The following is an 11,158-nucleotide window of genomic DNA, read 5'->3' as shown; positions in this document are numbered from 1 at the left end:
ACTTAGGTTAGATCGTAATCGATGTGGTATCTCATGATCTTAACTCAGATATGATACTTAGTGTTGTTTAACCCCCGATTCAGATCTATCTTACGATCTTGTGATAGTTAAGCTCCCGATTCGGATGTTACGATGCTACGACAATATGATCCAACTTACACGCCACCGATCCATAATCGATGTAGGGCTCCTCTCATACTTAGGGGTGGATTAGATATTATACTTGGGGGTTGGTAAACGCCCGATTTTGATCTTACGATGTTATACTTCTGCATCGGATCGTACGATTCTACGTCCATAAGATCCATAAAACACACCGATGATCCGGAACTTAGGTTAGATCGTAATCGATGTAGTATCTCATGATCTTAACTCATATATGATACTTGGTGTTGTTTAACCCCCGACTCAGATCTATCTTACGATCTTGTGATAGTTAAGCTCCCGATTCGGATGTTACGATTCTACGACAATATGATCCAATTTACACGCCACCGATCCATAATCAATCGATGTAGGGCTCCTCTCATACTTAGGGGTGGATTAGATCTTATACTTAGGGGTTGGTAAACGCCCGATTTTGATCTTACAATGTTATACTTCTGCATCGGATCGTACGATTCTACGTCCATAAGATCCATAAAACACACCGATGATCCGGAACTTAGGTTAGATCGTAATCGATGTGGTATCTCATGATCTTAACTCATATATGATACTTAGTGTTGTTTAACCCCCGATTCAGATCTATCTTACGATCTTGTGATAGTTAAGCTCCCGATTCGGATGTTACGATGCTACGACAATATGATCCAACTTACACGCCACCGATCCATAATCGATGTAGGGCTCCTCTCATACTTAGGGGTGGATTAGATCTTATACTTGGGGGTTGGTAAACGCCCGATTTTGATCTTACGATGTTATACTTCTGCATCGGATCGTACGATTCTACGTCCATAAGATCCATAAAACACACCGATGATCCGGAACTTAGGTTAGATCGTAATCGATGTAGTATCTCATGATCTTAACTCATATATGATACTTAGTGTTGTTTAACCCCCGACTCAGATCTATCTTACGATCTTGTGATAGTTAAGCTCCCGATTCGGATGTTACGATTCTACGAAAATATGATCCAATTTACACGCCACCGATCCAGAATCAATTGATGTAGGGCTCCTCTCATACTTAGGGGTGGATTAGATATTGACCATCCTAGTACACTTTTGATATTCTTTGGTGATTATGCGATGTTAAAATTTCTTAATAATAAATGTGTATTTGGAACTTTTACGGCCAAATCTTGCACAAGAATGTTAATTTTCTTATAAAATGAACTTAATAAATGCTAGAACGCTGTATCATTAGGCGCCAACTCTGCTACTTATCTTAAAGCATTTGGCGCCAACTCTGCTACTTATCTTAAAGCATTTGGCGCCAAATTTTACACTATTCATGAGGAATTGAGGACACTTGGCCATCAAGGTATTGCTACCTGACATTATCTCTCCCACATAAGTCTCAATCAACTACAGTATTATGCGGCCCAATATTAAGCATAACCCAAATTTATTAATCTCCCCTTTGGTAGGAATAAAATTCTAAACCAATTTTTTGCAAATAATCCAATGAACACGGTGGATAAGAAATAACTGACCATTATAAGAAAATTGATCTTATCCCAATATTTTTTTAAAACACCAGCTTATAAATAACTAACGACATAAATGTATACCCATATATATTGTGTTTGGCCATCTTGGTTCGGACCTAGGAAATGGCGTCGTTCAACTAATTTTACATTTTATGGGCGCAAAACATTTTAATATATATCTACATGTAATTTCCGGTTTAAATATAATGAAATTAAACTGTTAGTTATATTATCACGCATCACCTATATTTAAGGTTTTTTTTATTACTAACCGATCACTCAATGTCATTCCTTCTTACATAACCACTCAATGTAATTCCTTCTTACATAATTAGTGTGCCACATGCATTATGAAGTAATTAGGATATTTTGGCGCCAAATGGCTCTAAGTGTTATCTATATTGGCGCCCAACAAGGGAAATCCACTAGTGACACATCCAATTCCTTTACTAGGGTTTTAGAAACAACAGTATAAATACAACTACTATTGTTACTACGAAATTCCACTTGTTCTTGTGTCTTTGTCAAAATCATTTTGTTGTTTCCAACATCCCCCAATTTGTCAACTTATCATCATAGAGAATGTCTGTTTCTTATGGTCATAGTTTATCATCTAACCCACCTTTAGTTTTGCCTGCATACTCGTCGTCTGGCGCGTCGGACTCCGTCGAGCCATACGTCTCATTTTCCTCAAACAACTCCACATACACTTCCATGACATTCTCAGCCACGTCAAACCCCTTTAGCACATCATCTGACACGAACTCATCCACTTGTTCGAGTCCGTCACCCAAAGTTAATTCTTGGGGTCTAAAATTAGCACCAACACCAAATTTTCCATACCCTCCAGTGCCCTTTTCCCCGCCTGTCCTAGGCGAAGGCATGGTCACAATCTTGGTTAGGAGCGAGTCAGAAGACGATCCAGGTGTTAAATACGTACTCCACCCAGATGAAACTATGATCAGAATAACCAATGATTACGCGCGTCGCATTGGTTATCCAGCCCAAGAATTCTCAATCACTAGGGCAGGACATAAAGGTTTCCCAAAAATCAAAGTCATTGTTAAAGAGCTGAACATTAAGAACGGAGAAGTTTTTTCTGTCAATGGCCACGTAAGGACAAACTTTTTTTCCATCACTGTAACATGTATATATTTTTATGCTAACTCTATGCTAATCCCCGATATTTCGCATTACAGGTCGAGGGAATGAACGTAAATACTTTTGTTAAGAGGTTTTTAATCCGTCCGGTGTATAACAAACCGATAGATTATTCGGTTGAGGCTAAAGTTACAGACACAATGGAAAAGGTGTATGCTGCTTATGCCGAGGCAATGTGTGTGCAGCCTAACACTATGGAATTTATGCATCAAGGGGAAAAAATAACTCATTTACAAACTGTTCAAAGTGCGAATATTGTCAACGGTTCGATTTTATATGCCTTTATTCAGTAAGACTAGTTTGTTAACTAGTATGGGTAAAACCATGGTTCCTATTACAATAGTGTCGTATGGTCCTATTTTAACGTGTCGTATGGTCCTATTTTAACGTGCGTGTCATTAAATAATTTTCGAAAGGATTTGGCATGAAAGGTTTTGGCATGCTACTTGATATGTGGTGATGTAAACAAAGTCAAGTCAACAACCATATGACCAACGGAGGATATCTTGCTATCTCTGTTTATCGTTATGTTTGCTTTTAGTGTGTTATGTAATTTGTTGTAATTTGTGAACCTTTTTTTTTATTTATGCAAAATTAAGCCTATGAAAAAAATTAAACATAAATACATAAATATAAATAAAAAATACAATACATTATAAAGAGCTAACCATTACTTGGTTAAACAGACGACCATATATTAATCTACGTTATTATTAATCTAGATTATCACGTGAGTTTGTGGATGAACTTCCAGCATCCTCGCCTATGAATAATCTACGCCTGGCCGATGGTCTGGGTGCAATGCCCTGTAAAATAAAATAAAACATAAATAAAGTTTACTTTTCATGCGCAAATGTGTTCAAGTATAAATTAATCTATACGAGTGTTACTTCGAAAGCAAATTCCGCTACCATAGTCTCCCTCCTATTATGATATCCGATAACAATGCTAACAGATACATCCATCCATAATACTACGACCCCACCACCAAAACCAACTGGGCCAAATGTGGAATAAGCATACCTAGCAGGTAATCTTTGAACAATTAGTTCAATGTTTTCAAAAGACAATCTCGACTCGAGTATAACAACTACGACTGGTCGATGTAAGGCGTACATAATCTGGAAATTTTCAATAAAAGATTCCCTTGCCATTCCCCTAACGTTCCAACATACAAACCTTGACCAATTTGGTACATGGTAATAACCAGGCCACCGCGCATAATTCTCGCACCTTACGAAAACCTCATGCGACCTTACATTATGGTCTAATGGAAATATTTCGAAAAAGCTAATACTATTATCACGATGCATTTCCATGACATGGACTGCATCCGAGTACGATGCCATACGGATCGTAGTAGGCCCAACTAACAAGTATAATGGGCCTGCCCAATTGATTACTGGTCGCGGATCAACCATGTTCAATACATGGTCAGGAATGTATTTGCTGGAGTTTGTTTCATCAAGTTTTTCTAAAACACCCAGGATGTAAAACTTGAAGGCTTCACTAAGCCCAAAAAGGTCGGACACGTTGGGGAGGTGCGCAGGACGTACTTGGAAATCATCATTTAGTGATTTCATCTCCTTATACTCTTCGATTGACGTATTTTCGTTTCTTATTATATTACGAATGACGTCAACCGTAATGGCATCAAAGATCTCCACCTTAGATTCATTCAGATAAAAATTAAGATTGTTGATATTTGCTTCAGGTACGTCACTGTTAGGAGGAGCGTTGTATGTAATGGAAATTGGGGAGGGTAATCTCAAAAAGACATGGTTAAATGGATCAACCATGACGAGAAAGCTTTTATCTAGGTTTTTAGCTATTTCTTAATGTTTGAGGGACAATGTATCGGAGATGCATTTTATAGGAAAATGTTACTATATTTCCAAAAGGAGTAGAAAATACAATATTTATTTATTTATTTTATTTTTTTTATTTTATTATACAGGATTAAAAGAATAAAATATTGGCCCCTAGTAGTCTATTTATTTTGTAGATTTGGAATGGTGGTGCAGAATGGTTGCATGGTGTAGTCATGTCATGTCCCGAATAATTCCACAGAATTTGACAACTATTACATCATCACATCTCATAATTGTCTACAAAACCCACTTTTTTATCTAATAAAATAATATATACTATCTACCTGGATATTTTTTTTCCAATTTTAAAAATAAACATATTCCACATATACAAAAAATAGGGAACTATTATCTGGTTGGTTGGGTCAGTTTATAAAAATTATTATCTGGTTCGTTCGGGGTGAATTGGGCCGGTCGGTCACTTTCAGTGTCGGATTCACAGATGCATGTACAAGACCCAGATCTGTTGGGTTCGGGTCGACCCAACAGATCTTATATTTTCATCTCTTATTGAGTTATTGGTCTCTGGGATCAAGAACTTACTGGGCTTTGAATTTTCAAGTTAAACATTTGTTATTTGGACAAAATAATCTAATTTTTTGGGTTTTACACAAGGACAAAATAAGTAATTGATTTATTGGGTATTACATACTAGGCTTTGGATTTTGAAGTTAGAGATCCGTTTCTTGGACAAATTGAATTCTGATTTTTCGGGTTTAAGTAACCAATATTTATACAAAAACCGCCAAATATGGATCCACATTACTGGGCTTTGGAAATCATTATAAGACGTGATTAACTCCTACACCACATTCCAATAATTTCTGCGGTTAACTGTACTAGGTTACAATTGATCATCGCCCCACGCCATCCCGGTTCGTATTCGAACTAAATGACCCTATCTAGTAAAATTAACGTCTTATACTCATTCCATGTTTCTAACTTGTAATTAAGAATAATAGTCAGGTCGTCGTTTATATTTTTTAACGGATATATATATATATATATATATATATATATATATATATATATATATATATATATATATATATATATATATATATATATATATATATTTAAATCAACTGACCGGGAAATATGAAATCATAAATGAATATTTGTTTGTGTGTGCTCCAATGTGACAGACAATCTGAACACAACTACAGAAGTGTGCTTTATTGAATAAGTACATTGGGCTAACATACATATTTGGTGATTATGGGTCAAAGGGGTTCATTATGGTCCAACACAAGGGTTCATTGGGCCCATTGGGTCAACACAAGCATACTAAAATTGGATTTTTGTTCTTATGGGCCTTGCCATGTACAACCAGCCATGCGGGCTTTTCTGGTATAATCTCAAATCTGAATAAATATTATAACAACATAATCAACAAATGACGTTAAAGTTTTTTCCTGTTGGCACCGTTCACCAGCTCTTTTATACGATCCCGCTCCAGATTGAACGGGGAAAGAATATCCTGGGTCAACAACAACCGTCGCGCTTCTTCCAAGTCTGTTATGCGGAGCGACTCGTATCCTTTAGCGAAGTCCTTAATAGCTAGCAGCATCCGGACACCACAACTATGGCTGCGGAAAAATGTAAACCTTCAGAACTACACAACATATGAATAATAAAACCCAACTAAAACATTAAACTAATACGCACGTGTCTTTCTGGATGTCTATATCCATTCGACGCCTTTCCCACGAAAGCAGCTCGCCCCAACCATCTCCATCTTCACCACCGAAAAGGAGCTTGTCAACCCCAATAAGCTGTAAACATTCAAAACAATGCATTAGCACAATTAACACAAAGTTGGACGTTTAATGAAGTCAGTAAGTAGAATGCGTTCCTATTTCGTTATTACCAGTCCATCGATTTCATTTTTACGCTCTTCCACAGGATTGGTAATCAAGGAGTCAATCACGTATATGGTTGGTGGGTCAGCAGATACAACAAGACACCACCAATGGTTTGTATGGGGTCCCGAGTTTTCAAGTACTGGAATGAACAACTCCATAGCGTAACCTTACACCGTTATAAATAAAAGTACAACTACTCCAACATATTAACTTACATTATAAGTATTAAAACAATTTTACCTCCGATATTCTGGAAAAAACTGTACCGGTTTCGGTGTGCTGATCTTCTTCTCCTAAATGGGATGCTACCTTCATTTTTTCCCTCTCCTTTGACATCCAATTTGCTAATCTACTCCGATCTACCGCGGAATTATGCACACCATCACGGCAGTCTGCAGCAAATTTCATTACCTTTTCCTGTATTATGTGAAATTGTAAACCTCGTATTATGTGACATAATTGTTTATTTCATGTAATAATCAATATATTATGTCAAATAAGTATTTACGTTATGGTTAATGTTAAAATCATATTACCGAAAACACGGAGGTCAACATGTACCGCATACTCCTCCCTAAATATTTGCCAGCCCACATGGAATTGTAGAGTTTTGCAACCGTGTCCACATACTGCAATTCAAAACAAAGTTATTTGTAACAAAAAATGCTACACAAAAATGGTACACAGAAGATAGTGTTAATATGCTACGCGAGAGCCTAAAATTTGCTGTGTGTGACTTTAGGGAAAATATTTATGTCAGATAGTACATTTTATAAGTACTGATAATATATCAACCAACTTTAACTAAAAATGTTTAGTTCAAATGACTGTAAATTTGTATTATCCATAATTATAAAATTAAGATATTTTGTATTGAATTAAGAAATTGATGTGATTGTTTTAAACATGTCACATATTGTATTGAATTAACTATGTCATCACCAGTTACCTGCTTATGAACACAACCATTCAGCTGTGCCACTGCTTTGCACTGGTGCATGTTACAATTGCTCCCATCTCCACATTTAATCATCACATTCAGGCTATTAAAACACAATCATAAACAATCATTGATTCGAACTATGAAACTGGACACATTTTCATCTTCTCAACAACATAATTTACATACCTCAATCCTTTCAAATTACCGCGACCCGAAAGTAAACCACCATTGTGGTTGACAAACTCAACAAGGTTATAGCTGAATTTTTTTATTTCACTTGTAAACCACCCACGACCTCTATCAGCTAGGGCAACCCTCTTTTTCCTCCCACGACGCGGACGAGACCTCTGAAAAAGTAGGGCGCTTGAAGCAAGGAGCCCATCCATCTTGTTGTCACACTCAATATCATCTCCTGGGGAAACGACTGACAAACCGCAAACAATATCTTTGCCTCTCTCCCTATCCAAACTCCCGGGTAGTGGTGATGCCATTAATTCACTAACCACCGCTTCCATGTTTGCACCTCCAATAGGATCAACACAAAGTTGGGGACTTCGAGGAAGTGTAAACTGTGGTGGGGATGGGTGAGGGAGTGGAGAAGTTACTTTTGGTGGGGATGGGTGAGGGAGTGGAGAAGTAACCTTTGGTGGGGATGGGGGAGGAAGGGGAGCTGTTACCTTTGGTGGGGACGGGGGAGGAAGGGGAGAAGTAACCTTTGGTGGGGATGTGGGAGGAAGGGGAGAAGTAACCTTTGGTGGGGATGGGGGAGGAAGGGGAGTTGTTACCTTTGGTGGGGACGGGGGAGGAAGGGGAAAAGTTACCTTTGGTGGGGACGGGGGAGGAAGGGGAGAAGTAACCTTTGGTAGGGATGTGGGAGGAAGGGGAGAAGTTACCTTTGGTGGGGATGGGGGAGGAAGGGGAGAAATTACCTTTGGTGGGGATGGGGGAGGAAGGGGAGAAGTTACCTTTGGTGGGGATGGGGGAGGTAGTGGAGAAGTTACTTTGGGTAAGGATGGGGGACGAAGTGGAGAAGTAACCTTTGGTTGAGGTGGGGGAACCTTTGGTGAAGGGAGGGGAGGTGTAACCTTGTGTTGTGGGGGTGGGGAGGATGTAACCTGTTGGCATCGTTCACTTAGAGATTCGGGTCGGGGTGGGGGAGGTGTTATCCTTGCCTCCTCATTCATAGTATCCATATCGAGTTCAAACTGTTCTAACTCAACACTGTTTTTTTTTTGCCCGCTCCTTAGCCATCTGTCTCATCTTCATGGGATTCCTTTCACTATTTCCTTTCTTTCTTGGTTTTAACCTCAAAATTTCATTGTCCATTACCGGAATATATACCTAAAATTGACAAAAAAACGATACATTTGTTCATTACAAAATTGTTTAACCCAATATTTAAGTGAAATGGACAAAAAATCACCTCTTCAACAGGACCATGACTGTCCTTGGTGGCCCTCGGGTGTTGTGTTTCCCCGTACGCAACCACAACACACTACAACATAGAAATACACAAATTCTTATTAATATTACTATTCTAGGTACAGTATTCACAACTGAAATATTTTTAACCCCGTCAACATCGTTGGATTAAATGTTTTAGACTTATTAACCTTACTTTATTTGCAAGGTAAATACCCCGTCAATATTTTCTTTATTTTACTAAGTTTTAATATATACATTAATTCCGTCGCAAACTCATCTTCCATATGAACCTATATATACAAGTCAGCACTAAAATTAAACAATTTCCACAAAACAATAATTAAGCAAAATATTTACTTACCCCTAGAACACCGTAGTCTCCTTTTTTTCCAGATTCTCAATCAGCTCTCTTAGCTTCAAGAATCTCCTTCATGTCCCATGCCTTCAGCCTAGGGAAAACGCCCCACTGAACGGGAATTCTATCGAGTCGATCCAGATACAAAATCTAATTTCACACAAACACTTCAAAATTATTCAAAATCAATATTTAACAATGTGCTTTTAATAGGACACTCACCACTAAAAACATGGTGCAAGCACCTACTCCTTTAGTCCACCCGTATGTGTAGAAGTCCCTACAGAACACTTTGGCCCTTTCAATGAAGAAATCATACACTAGCTTGCACCAATCATATTGCCTTGAATGCATTCCAAGTGTGCACGCGTATATCGTACCAGTACTTAATCTTATACATTGTGTCGGACATAGGACCATCCCAAGTGTAGCTATCAAGAACATCGTCTTAAACTCCTGCTCGTCATTTTCCCCCCAATCACCCTCCAATCTTTCAAGAAATTTTGGATTTACCGGAATTGCATATGTATAAATCATATCAGACCGCTTCCTAGGGTTTACACTCTGCCATGTTCGCCCATATAACCTCAGTACATTTTGGGCCGCGGTTTTCATTTGTTCATCAGCATCACCTTCATTCGTGGGGATTACCTTCTCCCCATTTGGAAGACCAAGTATCCACCTAACCTGGTTTTTGTTCATTGGGACATCTACTCCATTCGTCCCTCTAAAAAGTTGATTTACAGGGTCCACACGTGTCATCAACCAATACACAAAGTTACGGGGTAAGTTCTTCCCGCACAAGTGATACAGGCCTTCGAATCCCAATTCACAAACCCACTGCTTCCTACGATTATCAAACCTGTGTAATATTCTTCCAAACGCTTCAACTTTGCAGTTTATGGTTGCCGTCTGTAAAAACAAATTTTTCATTCTCATTTTTTCATATCTTATATCACAAACAAATTTACTTACTGGTTTAACATATTTCATTATTTATCTGCTAACAAATACAAACTATCTGTATCATATTTTTTAAAAAATTAAAAAGATACATTCAGATAGTACTATTACAACAACAGACAAACAAACCTGTTCTCCATTACTCACTCAATTATAGTCAACTACAAAAGGCACATCTTTACTAAAGGTACCAAACTACTTAAGCCATATATTAACTACTCGATATCACATTCATCCAATTCTATAATCACTATGTGTCTACGACATACATTCACCAAATACCACCCAAATGCACAATATTCATATTTCACACAAATAATCCAAAATTTACAACAAACAACAGACATTTCACATTTAATTAATAACACAACAACTACAATGAATGGGAATTCATACCCGTCCTTTAATTCCACGATGTAGGACTTTCAACACCCCCCCGGGCTTCCTTCACTTCACCCCCCTTTGTCAAACTATTGTCCTGCACAATCAACTTAAGCAATATTTTCGGTTTAAATCTATATACACCATAACAAAGCAACTCAACTACATAGTTTTAAATCAACCCACCGTGAATACTCGTGTGTGTAGAGTGACTTTCTCCACGACACCTCTCTTTTCGGTTGTCATCGGTTCTTTGGTCTTCACCGGTTTGGTTGCCGTTCCCTGCCCAAATCAATATTTCATTAATAACATATTTGGCTAATACTTATATTACTTAAACTACAACCGGGAAAAACAAACCTTGGATCGCCCCCGCTTCCGTTTCACACCACTACCAACATCCAACTGTACAACCTCATCATCATCATCATCATCAACTAAGTCTTGATAGCCATCAGCCTTAAAATCCTCATCGTCACTGTCATCTTGCTCACTTCTCGAACTGCTATCAACTACGCTATTACCTCCTTCTTA

At 38.0% G+C, this 11,158-nt stretch overlaps 2 protein-coding genes across 2 annotated transcripts; both read right to left on the bottom strand.

Annotated features, from left to right (window-relative positions):
- Window positions 1-6,094: 6,094 nt before the first annotated feature.
- On the bottom strand, window positions 6,095-8,693 carry LOC130459102 (proline-rich receptor-like protein kinase PERK10). The gene is made up of 6 exons (XM_056829493.1): window positions 7,687-8,693; window positions 7,507-7,600; window positions 7,094-7,186; window positions 6,798-6,974; window positions 6,361-6,467; window positions 6,095-6,281 (listed from the first exon to the last, which is right to left on the bottom strand). Exons 1-6 carry the CDS (start codon window positions 8,691-8,693, stop codon window positions 6,095-6,097), a joined length of 1,665 nt encoding a protein of 554 aa, XP_056685471.1.
- Window positions 8,694-9,292: 599 nt separating this feature from the next.
- On the bottom strand, window positions 9,293-10,108 carry LOC130462101 (uncharacterized). The gene is made up of 2 exons (XM_056830455.1): window positions 9,503-10,108; window positions 9,293-9,430 (listed from the first exon to the last, which is right to left on the bottom strand). The coding sequence occupies exons 1-2, from the start codon at window positions 10,040-10,042 to the stop codon at window positions 9,323-9,325; spliced, it is 648 nt and encodes a 215-aa protein (XP_056686433.1). The 5' UTR covers window positions 10,043-10,108; the 3' UTR covers window positions 9,293-9,322.
- Between the last annotated feature and the right edge of the window lie 1,050 nt (window positions 10,109-11,158).

The sequence above is a fragment of the Spinacia oleracea genome, chromosome 5, assembly GCF_020520425.1.
Source record: "Spinacia oleracea cultivar Varoflay chromosome 5, BTI_SOV_V1, whole genome shotgun sequence".
NCBI classification, from domain to species: domain Eukaryota; kingdom Viridiplantae; phylum Streptophyta; class Magnoliopsida; order Caryophyllales; family Amaranthaceae; genus Spinacia; species Spinacia oleracea.
The sequence above is the reverse complement of the archived record's forward strand: the minus strand, read 5'-3'. Positions and strand labels throughout refer to the sequence as shown.

Excerpts from the sequence above, each read along its gene's own strand:
- LOC130459102 (XM_056829493.1), bottom strand. The coding sequence starts at position 8,693 with ATGGATACTATGAATGAGGAGGCAAGGATAACACCTCCCCCACCCCGA. Across the intron at positions 7,601-7,686 it reads GGTAATTTGAAAGGATTGAG|CCTGAATGTGATGATTAAAT; the intron begins GTATGTAAATTA and ends GTGTTTTAATAG. Across the intron at positions 6,282-6,360 it reads ATAGACATCCAGAAAGACAC|CCATAGTTGTGGTGTCCGGA; the intron begins GTGCGTATTAGT and ends ATTTTTCCGCAG.
- LOC130462101 (XM_056830455.1), bottom strand. The coding sequence starts at position 10,042 with ATGACACGTGTGGACCCTGTAAATCAACTTTTTAGAGGGACGAATGGA. Across the intron at positions 9,431-9,502 it reads CTTGCACCATGTTTTTAGTG|ATTTTGTATCTGGATCGACT; the intron begins GTGAGTGTCCTA and ends GTGTGAAATTAG.